At 34.2% G+C, this 17,947-nt stretch overlaps 1 protein-coding gene and 1 long non-coding RNA gene across 2 annotated transcripts; one reads left to right on the top strand and one right to left on the bottom strand.

The window, feature by feature from the left end:
• Positions 1 to 4,338: 4,338 nt before the first annotated feature.
• LOC148610590 (uncharacterized) lies at positions 4,339 to 17,779 on the top strand. The gene is made up of 3 exons (XR_015924705.1): positions 4,339 to 4,483; positions 11,606 to 11,688; positions 14,285 to 17,779. It is a non-coding gene; the product is annotated as an uncharacterized LOC148610590 (long non-coding RNA).
• Positions 9,118 to 9,817, bottom strand: LOC148610591 (heavy metal-binding protein HIP-like). The gene has a single exon (XM_088595765.1). The coding sequence runs from the start codon at positions 9,790 to 9,792 to the stop codon at positions 9,193 to 9,195; it is 600 nt and encodes a 199-aa protein (XP_088451891.1). The 5' UTR covers positions 9,793 to 9,817; the 3' UTR covers positions 9,118 to 9,192.
• Positions 17,780 to 17,947: the final 168 nt, after the last annotated feature.

A 17,947-nucleotide genomic window follows, 5' to 3' on the forward strand; every position in this document is an offset into this window, starting at 1 on the left:
TACCTCTCACTCTACTACACTCCATTTACAAAACAAGTCTTGACACTCCTGTTTCTGACCACACCTCATAATTATAGGGACTTGTTGCCATCATTTTGGATATTGGTTTCCACAGACTCTTTAAACCAGTTTGTGTGAAAAGTCAAGATGAAGAAAAACGATCATTTCTTCCACTACCGTTTGTCAACAAAGGTATAGATGCAATTAATTTGGCTAACATACTCCATCACAAAAACGTTACCAACAAAATTCCGCCATATTTCAAAGACAAATCCATACCAATTATTTCATATTCCTACAATTCACCCATCGCATCCAAAATTTTCAATTATAAAAGGCTATTGCAGAACCTCAAGATTGAGGACTTCAAGGCTAAACCTACTGACTGTTCTTGCAAAACCTCTCCATTCAAATATGGTCCTTCTGGTCACGTCGTTACGGGAGATTTAACCATTATCGAAAACGAATCTCTGCGTAATATCCTTTCTAAAGATCCCAAGTACCGTGAACCACGCTCCATAAATTGGAATTATAACTTATGGATGCCGTCGAGGACTATGCAAGAAAATGGATAAAACGAGAACAACAAGACATTGATTCTCTGTCAGAGTGGTTAAAGGCCGTGAGGTCTTTAATTTTGAAACGAATGAAAGTTTTAAGTAGGTCAATGAGTGCCAAGACTACATCAGTTTTCAAAGACCCCGATGTAGCAAAAACATTGTCTACTATACATGACAAATTTGTTGTCGTACTATCAGACAAAGCCCAAAACAACATTGTTTTTGTCTGCAAAACGTTTTATATCCAATGTTTATTATCAGAGGTAGACGTAGAAAAAAATAGCAGTGATAAGATTTACACTGCTACCACTCTCTCCAAAAAAGAGATTGTCGAAAACCATAAATCTGTGCTATCCTCTTTTGGTTTCTCTACCATGGACGATGATTTTGATTTACTGTCTATGTACTGGATTCCTAAACTTCACAAGAATCCATACAAACAACGTTTCATAGCTGGATCTGCAAAATGTACCACCAAACCTCTTTCAAAACTTTTAACTTCTATACTCACAACTGTCAAACCACAATACTTGTTACTCCCGTAGTGGTATTAATGCAATGTGGGTCATAAAAAATTCGAAAGATCTTTTGGAGACAATCAGTTCAAGACTATTATCTGAATATTATAGCATTAAAACCCATGATTTTTCAACACTGTATACTTCTATTCCCCATACTCAGTTAAAATCCCGACTTAAAAACATTATACATCGTTGTTTTTCCAAAAAAGATGGTACACCTAGATACAAATATATAGTTCTTGGTAGAGATTCCTCATACTTTGTAAGAAATAATTCCAAATCATCTTCCAAATGTACAGAGGAAGATGTTTACAAAATACTGAAATTTTTAATCGACAACATATTTGTCCAGTGTGGTGGACGTGTCTTTCAACAAACGGTCGGCATTCCAATGGGAACAAATTGTGCTCCTTTACTTGCTGACCTATTCCTTCACTCGTATGAAGCTGACTTTATGGCTGATCGGATCAGAAAGAAAGAATATCGTTTGGCTAGATCCTTCAATCTCAGTTTCCGCTATATAGATGACGTATTATCTTTAAACAATCCTAATTTCGGGGATTTGATACATCGCATCTACCCAAAAGAACTTGAGATAAAGGATACTACAGACACTGTGAAGTCGATGGAAAAGGAAAACTATTGACCAAATTTTACGATAAACGTGATAACTTTTCATTCAGAATTGTCAACTTTCCTAACATCCCTTCGGCTCCTGCGTATGGAGTGTTCATATCACAACTCATACGTTATGCCAGAGCTTGCCGAAACTACGCAGACTTTTTGTATCGCGCTAGAACTCTAACAAATAGGGTTCTGGAGCAGGGTTATGTTGCTACAAGATTGAAGTCATCACTACAGAAGTTTTATGGTCGTTATCATGAACTCGTGGATCGTTATGGTGAATCCATCAGCACCATGAGAACCGATTTATTCAACGGGTCATAGTTTTCCTTCCCTCGTTTGTCTACCCCGGACTCGACTTTTTATGAGACGGGTGTTTCTAGAAAAGCAGAGGACGCTTACCCTACCGGTGCACCTGGTCCATGCTCCCAGTTTTTAGTGGAGTCCGAGTTGCTCATTTACTTTTGTTACTTTGTATGTATGATTTTAGTTACTTTATGTTCTTTGTTGTGTATGTCTGTTTTCCATGTCTGGTCTTTGTCCCTGGATTACATTCTTTTGATTACCGCTATAACCTTGGTTCCCTTGATTACTCTTACTATAACAATCATCCTCATTGATATTCACGCGCATAATGTAAGTTGCACTTTGACTACTTTCACGCGTTTTCAGTAACCTTGTAAATGTCACGTGAGCTCCTCTCTTTTCTGTGTATAATCGCAATGCACTTTCAACTGCCGCATAAGACTGGTTTGTTCGCACATTATACAACACAATGCGCTTCGTTCGTCTTCTAACAACAATACAGAATGCTTCTGTTTCATCAATAATTTTTTGTCCGATTCTTTGTTCGCACTGGGTGTATTCAGAAACATTGTCATAGTCGTTCGCACGGTGGTCACTTGTTGCATTATCGTAATCGACAAATTCGTTTATCTGAGCTCCAATGCTCGTATCGATGTACTTTTTCTTTTGTGTTTGGTGCATCGACGCGTGATGACATTACCACGGGGATAGATTGTGGTATTTGCTCCAATACTTTTTGACTATAAGAGGATTTAGCTTCTTTGGCATTTTGCTGTTTAAGCCTGTTGTCAATTGATTCAAGCTTGTTGCTTAGTCTATCTGATAATTTTGTCATAGTCTTGTATTTCGTCGCGATCTTTCAGCTCCTGTGTTTTCAGTTTTATATCGGCCTGGAGTTGAGAAATCCGATCACGATACGTTGAAACTTGATCTGGCAGATTTAGAATCTCTGCATCTTTCTGTTGTAATGATTTCTGTAAGGGTTTGATTTCTCCTTCAAAGTTCTTCACAACTGAATCAATCTTTTCGGATAGCGGTTTCAGACCATCATTTATCATCTGTTTCACTTCCATTTGCTTCGAAACTACAATCGTGTTATCGTGAGACGCTACTACACTTCTGGCTTTATTGGATAGTTTATTGTATATATCAGCGAGTATCGAATCGTTTTCATCAGACGCGGTAGTAGGTCTCCTACATGCACTTTTGGAGATACATTGTCGTAGCTCAGAACCGTTGTTCGCGCCCTCGATATCCTGAAACATGACGTAAATGTCATCTGCAATTTTTTCACCAAAAGCTTGACCATCCTTATTAGACCGTTCTGTAAGTTTGACTTCAGATAAATTTGAGTCAGTTTTCCGAATGACGTCAAAAAGCGATGACCTGATCGGTTTTAGGTCACTGAGATCAGTGTGACTTAATAAGTCAGATTTAAAGGATTTTCTGTCAAGTTGACCAAACTCAGACTTTATTAAGTTATACATATCATGGTCATTAAATTGACTATTAGTAGTAACATATTGGGAGATCTGACTCAGATCATTGATCCGTATCTTGTACCGTTAGTTTATCACTAGTATTTAAATCCTCCATTTTCTGTAATATTACGATATAAAATTAGATACTTATGCGTGTAACTTTGTTTTGAAGCACCATTCCAATTGTCAGACCATAATATTTGCTATAAAGAGTACAATTGTCAAAACACTTACGGAGCCTTTTTCAAAACAACCGCCATTCAAGGGCACATAATCGTTTTAGCGACTTTTAAGACTTCAGTCTGATCATTGTTTTACTAATTAATTTAGTTCGTTTCTTTCGTTATTTTCCATAATATGTTTTTTTTGTTCCATTTTTTAGAGTTAATTGGATATAGATTTGGTAGCTTATATAAAGAAGTATAATTATTACGTTACTCACATGAGTTATGTTGACATCTGAAGTATATTTTAAACTAGATATTATTAAGTTAGGTTTACTTGGTAAGAATTTCTGTTTTGTAGTATGTAAAGCCTTAAAAATTACATTTTTCTAGAATGATGCTCAATATGAAAATTAATTAGAGTTATCTCTTTTAGTACTATAGCTTATGATATTATTTTTTACTGGTTACTGAGTTGATTCATCATTATTTTGTCAACTTAAATTACAAACAATTCCAATCTAATTTGAATATGCCTTTTAAGTCCATTATGATTGGTTGTTCACCTTTTATGACCTCAGCGCTGACAGTTTTTACAACACTGTCGAATCAAGTAAAAATCATTTGTTTATGTATTTAGTCTTCTGCTGCATTATGGGGAAAATGCACGTGACAAAAGTCGACACAGTCATTTCTAATATTACGTATAACTAATGATTTTTTCATATCGAATGGATGCTAAGATATAGCATTATTCTAGACGCACAGGTTTAAATAATGATATTCAGATGGATTTGTGGTGAATATGAGTCCATATTTGTTGAAAGGTAACAATGAACCGGTATAACATCGTATTTATGTCGAATTTCCATTCAGTGTTAAGTTTGCAGTAATCTTATCTCCCCTTCAGCACCACATTGTGTGAAATATCGAATTACTTTAAGCAATATGCGTATTATTTTGGTAGATTATGTTTATTAAAAATATATTTTGTACTTTTTTTAACAATGTTGTGTTGATATTATTTGAATAAGATAAAAATCTTTCAAAATTTGAGCTGTATATCAATCCATAAAATGTTTGCCTACGCAGAAATAAAACCGACGAGCTCATCGGACAAACAAAGTGTATGACTCTAAAAAACATTCAAGTAACACTTCAGCTAAGAATCATGCAATATGTGATTCATGGACGAAGAGCGTACATATTTTAGTTTTTTGATATTTTGTTTGAATTGCCATAGTAAACAGAAATTAACATGTGGATTTACATATTTACGTGTTCTTACGAGATGACAATTATATAAAATGCATTGTAGAGTTCAAGATTAAGGGAGATAACTCTGTAAATAACACTCAAATACAACAGAATCTATTGGATTTTCAATGTTGATTATCCCCTAAGAACAGACAGATTTAAATGAATAACTACACATTTCATAATATAGACCCATACAAAAAAACTTAATTACAAAAATACAAATATTTAGTTTGGAGTGTATCACATCTTTCAGATTTTTTATGATTCTTACAAAGTCAGCTACTTAAACTGAATTATTTCCCTAGTTTCCCACATGAATCAGGAGTGCGGAAATTGTAAATGATGTAGAACTATGGGAAAATGAAAGTTTAACTTAAAGATCGGATGAAAACTGCATACACGGTTACTTATGACAGAAGCCTCTACATTTATTTGACTGAAACCCTGCTGTTATATGCACAATGTAAAGCCCTACTACAACGCAGGTAGGCCGCCCTGCCAACCATGTCATTGAGACACATAAATACGTAATTATTGTATTTTTACCACAAGTGGACAACCATTTGATTCTGAGAGTGCGTGCAAAGTGGGGGCAGAATATTTATTTTATTATTATTTTTTTTTTTGTAATTCTAAATGGTCAAAAAAAATATTTTCGACACCACCAGGGCAAGATTACTTATTTCCATTTTACTGTATAAAACATTTGGACTGCGTTCAGAAAATTATATTAACTTTTTAGAATATCTATTTTCAACATTTTCTGGGCCAGAATATTTAGGATTCGACCATTCATAACCTGGGCCTGGAATTTGATGTGGGATAAGAATGTTTTGGGGTTTTATTTCTTGAACAAACACCCTGTAAATTATTAATTTCCATGCATTTGAATGGTAGACTTTGACCCTTTCTCCTGAAACTACGGAGTCACGTGACGAGACTTACATACCCAATTATGATTATTTAACTTCACAATTTAACCCAATCCTTCGTATTGAAGTTTTTACAATATGTTTACATGTACATTGACTTCCCAAGATTTTATCAGCAGTATTAAGTCTGATTGAACATAATACACATTATTTTGCAAAGTGTATTTATTTTTTTTTCATAATTTACCTTCTTTTTTACCTTTTAATGACCTTGTTCGGTGCCGTAAAGAAACTGAGTGTGTAGGAAAGTAAATGGCCGGTAAATAATCTATAACGGTGTCGTTGTGCAGTCCTTTTGACTTGTATGATATATTTTGTTGTGCTGCATCGTCATGACTCGACGATCCGACACCCATTAAGTTTGCAGGTTCTCTAAACAATGTTAACCTCTACGCGTAATAAGTATAATACATATATGACGCCTAACTATTTCTATCATATATACAATGCCAAATAAATGCATCGCATTGATGTACCTAGAAGTTACAAACTAAACACAAATCGCTTTTAAATCATTATAGTTGATTGGGAATTTGACCAGTCGTTTGCGACAACGCATTCGTATAACTACTCGCTCTTTCTGGTTAAACGAGAAATTATTTTTACGTGAAGCGGAAACGGTTGAGTTATTCCGACTGCCCGACAAGAGCGAAGCGACACTCATACTTATCCACTTGTGAATGTAACTATTTAAAAATATTAACACAAAAACAATATACGATCAAAGTACAAGCTGTTAGTTTTAAAAGTTTATCGTAATCTTATTATAATAACTTTAATTAAAATAAGGATACTTTGCAGGAAAATGTTCTATAGAAATATAAAAGTAATTTAGCTTTTGAAAATTGCAGGACAAACAGGTAAATGACACATAATTGCCCTCTTCGAATATGATGTAATAGAAAAGGAAAGAATGGTTATAGTGAATCGCAACAAATGGACAAGCGTAAACACCAAAATAAAACAGTAAATACTTTCAGAAATTACCAAAATGTCTTCAAAAAGTGTAAACACACCTTTAAGTAAGCTCTGAAATGCCCAACTACAAAAGTCATAAAAGCCACTGTGACAGAAATATGACACTTCTTCAAAATAAATAGAAAGTAAATGAACGACACAAAGACATAATTATTAATGACTAGGCTAAACTAGTTTTATAAGGCCTTAACCACCACTTTAATGTAACTTCAAAAATCAACCGAAACAACAAACATACCATAGAACTCACTGAATAGTACATTCAATTCTCTCCATGGATTACATTAACATACAACAAGTAGACAAAATGAAGTATCCACTTAATTAAAGAACGTTCGTAGTTACTGAACGCTAGTTAGGAGCATGTCAATACTAGCAGCATTAACAATAATCGGTGATAGAAGATAAGTATCATTTTTTACGTTTTAAGAAATTCCAAAGACTACTAATTGATTCACCATGTAATCTTGTAATATAATTACCAACATTAAGGTTCAGTTATCTATAAAATCAAGTTCATAAATGAACTATGTCTTTTTTGAAATTAGACTTCTAAAACATAATCTTTGATGAAAACTAGATAGACTGTTTTAGAAAAAATGAGTACTCACGCACTTGAAACCCTTAATATCGCATCAGGAGTAAAAACCTTCATGCGAATTGGATTGGAAAGATTGAGTAAAAATAGCCTGAAACGCTTATCTGGCAAACCATGCCACACAAACTTGCGATATATATTTTTCAAAGTTCACTGTTCTTTTATCGTTTACAACTTTTGATATATAAATTTAGAGCGGCAAAATATTGAAAAAAAAATGTAAAAATTGTGTGAAAACATCCATACCAAGGGCATTAACTTCAATTCCTCTATTCTATTTTTGATGAAATTATTCAGTATACAGGAAGGCACAACTGACCATGGTGGTAGAATTTGAAATGTAATTTGATTATCTATGTATATAGCTGCAAGATGTCAAAATACAGAAAATTATATGAAAATGAATAGTTTGAGTAAAAACCTCTGTTGTTTGATACATTATGGATTTTGTGACATGAGCATTCACTCCTTTATTCAAATATTTTCGACTGACAATGTAACAGGTTGATACAAGCAACCAGAATCAGGGAAGGGGCTTTTCTGTTACAACTATAGACTGACATATTGTATCATGTTTCATTATAAACTGCCATTAAAATTAGAAAATGGAAGACAATTTCAAAATGGCCACTGCCATTCAACTCAAAATATCACTTAACCTGCAAAATTGCTTTCATTTCATGATTTAGCTACATATAGTTGAAGACTTAACTTACAGAAACTTCAAAATTTTGACTTCTATGCTCAATTTTGTTTAATGACAACCATATTTTTTTTCATGGATCAAAAAATTCTGACAGCAATTTTGCGTAAGATACCCTAAAGAGCAATTATGCCATCTTTCAATTTATTCTGCAGCGCAGCACTTAGAAGTGATGATTTTTAAACTGATAACATTGATCTCACAATGGTGAACATTCCCCCCCCCACCCCCCAAGATGTTGGCGTAACCTAACGGTTTTTGAATTATTTGGAAAAAGAGGATTTAAGCAACTACTTCCCTTTTTAGTAAGGCATTAGTGTTTTTTCACGGTTCGACAAATTTGAACACTCACTTCTTGTAGGATACCCTATGGGATAATCATGATAACTTCCATGGCAATCGGTCACGTAATTTCTGAGAAGATGTTTAAAAAAGATTACAACAACGACAGACGGTGACGGACGACGGACACAAAGTGATGACAATAGCTCACACAGCCTTAAGGCCAGATGAGCTAAAAATGTAGGATTCGTTTTGTCAAATATTACTTAATAAGCCATTACTTAAATGTACACCTTATAATTGTATTTAAGTAGCTGTCTTTGTAAGAATCATGCAAAATCTGAAAAGTGTGATACACTCCAAAAAAGGCTACATATTTTTATTTTTGCAATTAAGTTGTTTTATGGGGGTATATTATGAAATGTGTAATTATTCATTCAAATCTGCCTGCTCTTAGGAGATAATCAACATTGAAAATCTAATACAGTCTATTGTATTTGAGTGTCATTTACAGAGTTATCTCCCTTAATTTTGAAATCTACAGTGCATTCTATATACTTTTTATCTCCTAAGAACACGGTATGTACAAAAAAACTGAGTGTTAATTTCTGTTTACAATGGCAATTAAATCAAAATATCAAGTATAATGATTCTTAGCTGGAGTGCTACTTAATGTGTTCAATTCAAAAGAAAAGAAAAGACAAATCATTGCTTGGGTGATTATTTACTTCTGTGAAATTGAGTTTTTTTCTAGATTCCAGTCATTGTAGTTTAATGCACAACTTAATGCAACAGAACTCCGGTAAATGAACTGAAAGCCCAGTGAACATAGAATGGCTGCTGCCCATAACCTTTGTTCTTCTCCATCCAGACACAGTCACCTTTATTCAGTCTCAGAATCACAGTATTTGAGGCAGTGTTAAATGCAGATCCAACTTTTGCTCTTGCATCGGGATAAATCAACATTTGAGGATGATCATTGACCTTCAAATACACTTCAAGGGCTGATCCTTTCCTAGTCATGATTGCGCATTGGAACATATATAGTCCAGCAACCGGGGCGGTGAAGCGGGATGTTTTAGTATTGAACGCGTTACCTTCATTGATTCTTGTACCAACAAATTTTACAACACCACCTGGACTCACATTGTTCTGTGTATGTGCATATGCAGTGAAAGCAATTATAGGCTTCTGTTTCCTCTCCAAAGCGTCCACTTTGGTTGAGATGTCGTCGACTTTCCGCCCAAGGCTCTGTAAAGTATACCCTTGCGGTCTTCGGTAATTCCGGTTATTCAGGTGATTACGGTGATGCCACCAGCCATCTATTTCCCGGATAGTGATTACTTGCAAGGCAATAACAAGCAGCAAAGTGAAGGATGCCATTTCCGCTTTGAAAAAGACGTGTAGTAAACCATATTTATATCTTATAACGGTGTGACAGACGCTCTTCAATTGGTATTTTCGATATCTTGATAACCCATCAAAGTTAATAACAGAGAGGGACATATGAGATACACTAAAAGTATCATATAACTAGAGCTTTATGTTTATCATATAATAAGTGTAACCAACCTCGATATTCTATAGTACAATAACGAATACACTGAAAATGATATTAACATGATACTAAATGTGTTGATTTTCAGTAAGTTTCAATGTACAATATTATTCCGAGCAATCATGTGATATATTGCGTTATGGTGAATATGTGTGTGTTTGTGTTGTGGTGTGTGTGTGTGTGTGTGTGTGAGAGAGAGAGAGAGAGTTGGGTGTATGATAATGGATTGTGGTTGCTAATATAAACTTGATAATTTTTTTACGGAGACTCGGATTTATCCTTTTATATTTTTTCCTATATGCCGACATACATGTTTAAGAAAAGTAATGACAAACTTCGGTCTACGTGAATTATTTCGATAAAATGCTTATAAATGCATAGTATGTATGGACCCAAAATCATTCTGTGAGAGAGTGGAGATCGGGAAAGGTAGTTTCGGTACTTGGATTTGTGACAAATCGGACCTAATGCTAATTCCAGTAATTTTCTGAATCTCTTTTGGAGACTTCCACGAAAAACCAAACATACAGCATAAATGAACAGAAAAAGAAACGGATACGCTGCCTCTGCCTATTGTAAGACAAAATTGTACTTCTTAAAGAATGTCATAACTCGGGAAAATATGAAATCTGTGACGAGTACAAGAACCTTATCATGTTGTATACAGACACCCCTTATCAGTTCATCGGGTCTTGGTGATGATCGTAGAATGTTTTAGATTGACGAAATTTATGGGCAACTTATCCTCGTTCCGGCAGTTTTTGCATGGGACGCTGAAACCTTTCTAAAAAGTCGTTGTTATGGTCGCAATTTTAGCAAATCGTATATGTCGAAGGACAAAAACTCTGTGAGGCAAAAAATGGAAAAGGGGCGGAATTTTATTGATTGTCTACGACACATGTCAATGTTCCAACAAGACAATAAACTTGACAAATCGTTTTGTTTACAGTTACCCAATAGACTTTTGTTTTAATTATTACTCAGTCCATTGTTTTAAGTATAATATCCTTTTTTGTTTGAGGTATCGTATGGTCTTTCTTTAAGTGTTACGTCCTATATTTAAAGAAAAACATCGCCTTTTGTTTGAAGAAAAATATTTTCCGTTGTTTTAAGTATCACATAGTCATTTGTTTGAAGGAAAACATCGTCTTTTATTTGAAGGATCGCATGGTCTTTTGTTTGAAGGAAAACATCGTCTTTTATTTGAAGGATCGCATGGTCTTTTGTTTGAAGGAAAACATCGTCTTTTATTTGAAGGATCACATAGTCTTTTGTTTGAAGGAAAACATCATCTTTTATTTGAAGTATTACATCGTCTTTTGTATTATATTGACCCAAAAGATTATGTAATATTTGAAAACTGACATTGCGACAGTTAAATTAAAAGACATTGTGATAAAAGAAACATACGATTCCGAAATGTCTGAAACTAGAATTAGTCTCGAATAAAATATCGCATGGTCTTTTGTTTTTAACTATCGCATTGTCTTTTGTTTGAAATATCGCATGGTCTACTGTTTGAAATATCGCATGGTCTTTTATTTCGAGCCTTTAAAATATGTGAATGATGCTAAACCTCGTATAGATTCGGTGTGAGTGTCGTATTTGTGTCGAACTTATTCATTTTTAAATTTGCAGTAATTTTATCCAGTCCAGGACCAGCAGCCAATTGGAAAGGGGCGGAATTAACTGGATTGAGATAATTATTTCCAAGTTTAAAGGTAAGTTTTTAATGTTCTTTATTCTTTTTGGAGTATAACATAAGACGGTCGATTTATCAGGATTGAATATGAACCTCCATTTCTGAGAATAACATAACGCAGTATTCAACATTTCCTGAAGACCATTCGGTGTCATATTAATGCAGGTAACATCATCAGCTAATGACGGATTGCCGGTCGTCAAGTTCCCAATTTTGGCACATGATTTTGCTGATTGCAGTTGACTGAGGAGATCGTTGATATATACTATATATAGTAAGCCTGAAAGCGCACCACCCCGGCGAACTCCCTACTTGATTTTGAATTTCTCAGAATTAAAGCCATTGCACATTACTGAATTTGTGATATTTTGGTAACAATCATATATGATTTTCAGATATATTTTGTGTATTCCTAGTTCATGAAGTTTATATATCAAGCTGGTGTGCCACACAGTGTCAAATGTACGTGAACTATCCATAAACGCTACATGCAATTTACTGTTCAGCTCAAGGTTATAATATAAAGTTTCTTGGAAGTTAAATGAAGCAGTTACGCTGCTTAAGGTAGATTGAAAGCCTTGTTGTTGTATATTTGGAAAATGAGTCTGTTGTTGTGATAAGCATGATGACAAACGGTCCTTCAGAACGGATTCAAAAGGTTCATATAATGATGGTAGTAACGATATAGATCGGTAACTCCGAGGATCTGATTTAACTTTTCCTCCTCCTTTACAAATCGGTACCAGTGTTCCATTTTTCCAACATTATGGAATTTGACCTTCAAAGTTGTCGTAAACATGCATGAAACAAATTTAGATTTTCACGTTTGAATTTTACTCCACAGTGACGCAAATGTTCGTTTTGCAATTTGTCGGAGCCTGGAGCTTTTCGTAGTTTCAGACTATTTATTGCCTTTTCTAGTTCTTCAATAGAGACCAAACCACCTGATATATCCAAATGTTCATTGATTTTATCCAAGCTTTCAAAGCAGGTTATGAGATATGCAAATGCTATTAGCCATATGCTGTTTTCCTGTATATCATGTTCATTGAAAGGGATATGAAAACAATGAGAGTATTTAAAATCGACACTATGTACATGTTATTTATGAAATTGACAGCATCTTTTTTTGTGATCGAAAATGTTTAAACTGCTTATAATGATGATCGGTTTATATGAACCCAATTAGACATGGTCTTTCGTAATTTTTTTAATACATACCATTCCAAAAATGCTTGCCTATGAAGATTTCAAACCGACGGGCTCGTCGTATTTGAAATTTTGCGATATCTTAATAATAATTGTTTAAATTAAACAAAATGATGGAGATTTTTTTATGAAACTCTCACAAGAATTTTGTTTTATCTATGTTAGTAAAGTTTTTTGAACTTGAAGCGAGGTAGATTTCCTTTTATTTGTCAAAATATGTCTGTTGATATGCGTTATGAAGTTAATTGTGTTCAGTACCAGCAGCCAATTGGAAAGGGGCGAATTTTTAATGATGCATTCCAAGAATGGATTGTTTGAAAAACATGTTTGTATTTTGTTTAAAGTACTCCATAGATTCCTGTTTTTTTTTAAGTATCAAAGCGTCTACTGCTTGAAATATCACGTCGTCTTTTGAAGTATCATGTCGCCTTTTTTTTTAAGTGTTATTCGTCTTTTGTAATAAGCATCTGTTCATATCGTCTTTTGTTTGAATTATCACTTCGTCTTTTGGACCTGTCCGACTTGGATCTACACTTTAAGGAGATAGATCTAGTGTAAGGTAAATAACTCTTTAAATCAGTGATTTGTTTGTATCATATTCAATTTCACCAAAGACTTTTAAGCTTTCATTTGAATCAGAATGAAATCAGTCCGAGTTACTTTGATGCTTGCATAAGATTGATGTAAAGTAGTGAATACAAACGTTCCAATGATTTGTAACAGTTGTGTACCTTACAGTATGTCTACCTCCTTAACTGTATCCGTTAAATTGGTGCTATGATAAATTTGCATGCACCTTGTAATTTCTATATAGACTTTTTTTTTAATTTGAGCTTTTAATAACCTGTAATGCTAACCTTTATATTGAATTTCCATTCAGTGTTGAATTTTACCCCGTTCTAAAGCAGGTTGTGAAATATCGAGATGCTATTAGCCATACGATATTTTTCTATAGATCATGTTTATTTAAAACAATACATGTATGTAATATTTTAGTTTGTCACTCGACACTATCCATAGTTCGTTTAATTGATTATAAGTACAGCATATGTTGTTTGTAATCGTAAATTGGAGCTGCACATGCCAATCCCCAACTTGCACCTGGTCCATACTCCCAGTTTTTAATGCAGTCTGATTTGCTCATTTACTTTTGTTACTTTGTATGTATCATTTTGGTTATTTTATGTTCTTTGTTGTGTATGTCTGTTTTCCATATCTAGTCTTTGTCCTTGGGTTACATTCTTTTGATTTTTGCTAGAATCTTAGTTCCCTTGATTACTCTAGCAATGTTAGGCATCGCAGAAATAAAACCAACCAAATATAAAAATCGTCTCTGCATTGTAGATACAAGTCATGCGTGTTCTGATTTAGGATATGATGAAATTATTAGAAACTTTTTTTTTCAGATTTCGCATGCTCGTGGCCCTCAAGATGCAACCGGTGATTTAAAAAAACAAGTCGATTTGTATGTTATTCATGGGCATCATGAGATTCGAAGTGCATGTGACTTGATTGACTTTGCAACAAAACATCTTTGTAAAACTGCTGATGATTCAAAATGTGCACGAAGGATTTTCCGTCATATCGATTTGATGTGTTCCTTATTATCTTGTTAAAGCTAGCAAACAAATGACAAGAATCAACTGACAAATGGGGATAATCTATCCTCCCGGAACAAAAATAATATACGGATATTATTTCGGCATACATGGTGAACGGAAATCTACTAGAACAAAAACTGATAAAATGTATCCCCGCGCTTTCTGTAGTGTATATATGTTCGGAACTAGAACTGGGTGACGATGGAACAGTTTCTATTGACGATTCCCTCCACTAGAAGTATACTGGGCTGCCTTGACGAGTGAGAGGTCGACTAAAATTTTAATAACGGTTAATTAAGTTTAATCATGCTCATGGCTGTGTTTATTTTGTAACGGGAGTCTTCTGTATGTGCAAGTTTCTCAGTGATAATGGCCAGTTAACACTGAAATCTGACTATGAAAACAGCAATACCAATCTAACCATATAAGTAGTGTGATATTCTTTAATAAGTAATGGAAAATGTTCGAACATTCACTAATGTATTCGCTTTTCTAGATTTTACGTGTCTATATCAACTACTTATATTCAGAATAAATAACCTTATAAAGACACCCTGTTGTGTGGTACGTTCGTGCACTGGGCTCTTCGACTATAACACTGTATACAAGAAAACTCTGTTAGAAACACATAGTGTATTTGACCAAGTACAACGCTTGATTTAAAACAATGGTGCATATCGCCTATAAATGCATAACGCTTAATAATTTCAAAATTAACCGGTATGACAATGCAACTGGAAGTGACTGGCTTAAAACAGACAGACAGAAAACCAGAAATACAAATGATATCGTAATAATTTAGCGTATAAAGAAGACTAAAGGTCCTAATAAATCTAAACCAAAGCATCCTCCCGGAATGTTAGGACTATGAGAAAACGGCATAACTGTAGATAAGTTAAAAGCAAAGAACGTGTGACTGTAACAGTCTTATAAGCGTAGAGACGGTGTGCTACACACCTGAACGGCTATCTATTGAAGAAATAGTTTCGATGATGACTGGGGGGTTTGTACGGTCTTGACTATCCTTACGGATCTCGTACGACCGCCCCTTACGGGGACTCTGTTAGTAATGTCAGTTATCAGTAGAAGAGTATATCCTACTAGCGGCTGGGCTGCTGTGTTGGCGCTCTGGCTTACTCCCAGATCCCACGTGGGTCCGAGAGCGTTTCCCCACTCTAACTGTTTGGGAGTACGTCAAAGTGTAGAGTGAGAAGTGGTTTCTAACTAAGGGGGTTTTCGACGTCCTTGACTACTCTTACGAGTCTCGCACGAACGGCTAAGAAGAAGTGATTTCGCCGATGAACTCGCTTAAATACGAAATGCCGACTGAATTGACCAATCAAAGCGACGTTTGTTACTTATATTAACTCAATCTCGTTTTCAAAGACATTAAGAATATGTAAAATACAGAAACTCAACGGTTAAATGTAAAACTCCGAGCTCAGCTGACTCCTGTTTATATCCATAACAAAATCATAATGATAATCACGTGATAACAGCAAAACCATGTGTACATGTATAAACAGATTAGAGTCACTTCCATTATAATTTAAACGGAGGGTAAAGGGCAGATATGTGATTGTTACTATAATAAATTTGATTTGTACTCATGCTCCAAATGCTCCAAAAAGGCCCTTTGAAAAAATATTTTCAAAACAATAATATATTATAAAATCACCCTGCAAATGATGTGGAGTAGTGCGCAGACATTGGGCCATAATATATTAAATTTATATGGTATAAAAAATTAATAAGACAAATCATCAGAAAGCCCCCTCTCAATAACAAACACGCGTAATCATCAAATATAAAAATGAATTCAGGTAGTGAACACAAAAAAAAAAAATGCTTGCAAATGAGGTAACGTGGCCAATCAACTTTGAAAAAGAAAAACGTGATTTGAAAACGTTACGTTCGTGGAGTCAACTTTGTGCGCGTTGTCTAGATATGCAATACACATTATCATATATGAAAATATATACATGCATTTATTTTAAGTATCTCTTCAAAGGTACATTGGTTGCATGGGGTTACCCATAACGCTATCTAACCTTAATTCCAAAAATATTATCATTAAAATAGAAACTAAAAAGAAGATGAATATAATTTACATTACACTCTGACTTATAATAAATGAATTCATCATCCTAATTGTTGTGTGACATTATGCAATTACGGCCCTCTGAGGAGGTGAATATCCAAAATTGTCGACCCGAGCTAAGGTTATTTCCCTGAGGGTTTTAGCCCGACGGGAATAACCTTGGTGAGGTTGACAATTTTGGATATTCACCGAATTAGAGTGCCGTAATTGTTTTATTATACCAAAAGAAACAAATGACTGACAAAAATGCATGGTTTCAAATGTGCTAGATGGCTTATTCACCTGCTCTTTATTTTTGATGGGTTATTCGCCGATGAATAATAGGGATATTCAATGATGGCATGAATTGTGGGGATTATTCAACCTTTCTTGTGATTAAAACAAAAAATATCGAAATTAATCTATGTCACGTGATTATATTTCATCCAACGGAATTAATCCTTTATTGTGTAAGGTATAATAACAATAATTGTAAATGTTGTTCTACTGCTGTTTTGTATGAGGATTTCTCAGAAATATTGTAATAGAAATTTGCATTTATTCCAATCTATAGTGGAATTGTATAAAATACTATTTCTGTCATAAATATTTGTGCTTTTATATAATGATAAAATAATTGTCTTATCATCGTTTACTAAAAAACAGTAGTAAAGATATATTGATCCCAAACTGGTTAATCCCCGTGACCTGACTTTTAATCATTTGAACTCTGTTTAAAATTGTGGTCGTTTATTATCACTATATTGAAAACAATAACATGGAAGACCATAGATAAAAGATTGTTTTATGGAAAACTAGCGGAATATGAAGATAATTTGCCACAAAAATATGACAGGGGGAGTTTGTCTTGTCAGGAGTTAAATAGGCATCGATCTTAAAGCGTCTTGCTGAAGAGGAAGTTAAAACGAATGAAGGAGCAAAATTCAAACACTGGGCAATAAACAACTTTAAGAAAACAATCATATGTGAGAAGGATATATTAGTTTGCGCTAAAACAGACTGCCCTGTAGTAACTAGGGATGAAGTGTTCAGTGTTACTCGGAAATGTCATCTAAGAACTGAATATTCTGGTCGTGCAATAAGTAAAGTGCTCCTTAAGAAAATTTGAAAATTGTTCACAATGTTGATAAAGTTGTGTTTTTATTGTTTTAATTTGATCACATATTGTAGCTCGATTGAATAAAATATTATTAAATGTAGTTTGAATTCAGTGTTCAAACAAATTTTATAATTTAAAATGCCAGAACGATCCAGAATTACATTTTAATTTTTTTTATGTCTGTTATGGTTATAATATGTTATTATAACTTATAAAGTAAGGATGAAATTAGATAAGCCTGTGTCCTGTGTCAGCTCATCATATTGTG

This window comes from Perna viridis, chromosome 8 (assembly GCF_037379345.1).
Source record: "Perna viridis isolate PV_CMFRI_1.1 ecotype Kerala chromosome 8, ASM3737934v1, whole genome shotgun sequence".
In the NCBI taxonomy this organism is placed as follows: Eukaryota; Metazoa; Mollusca; class Bivalvia; order Mytilida; family Mytilidae; genus Perna; species Perna viridis.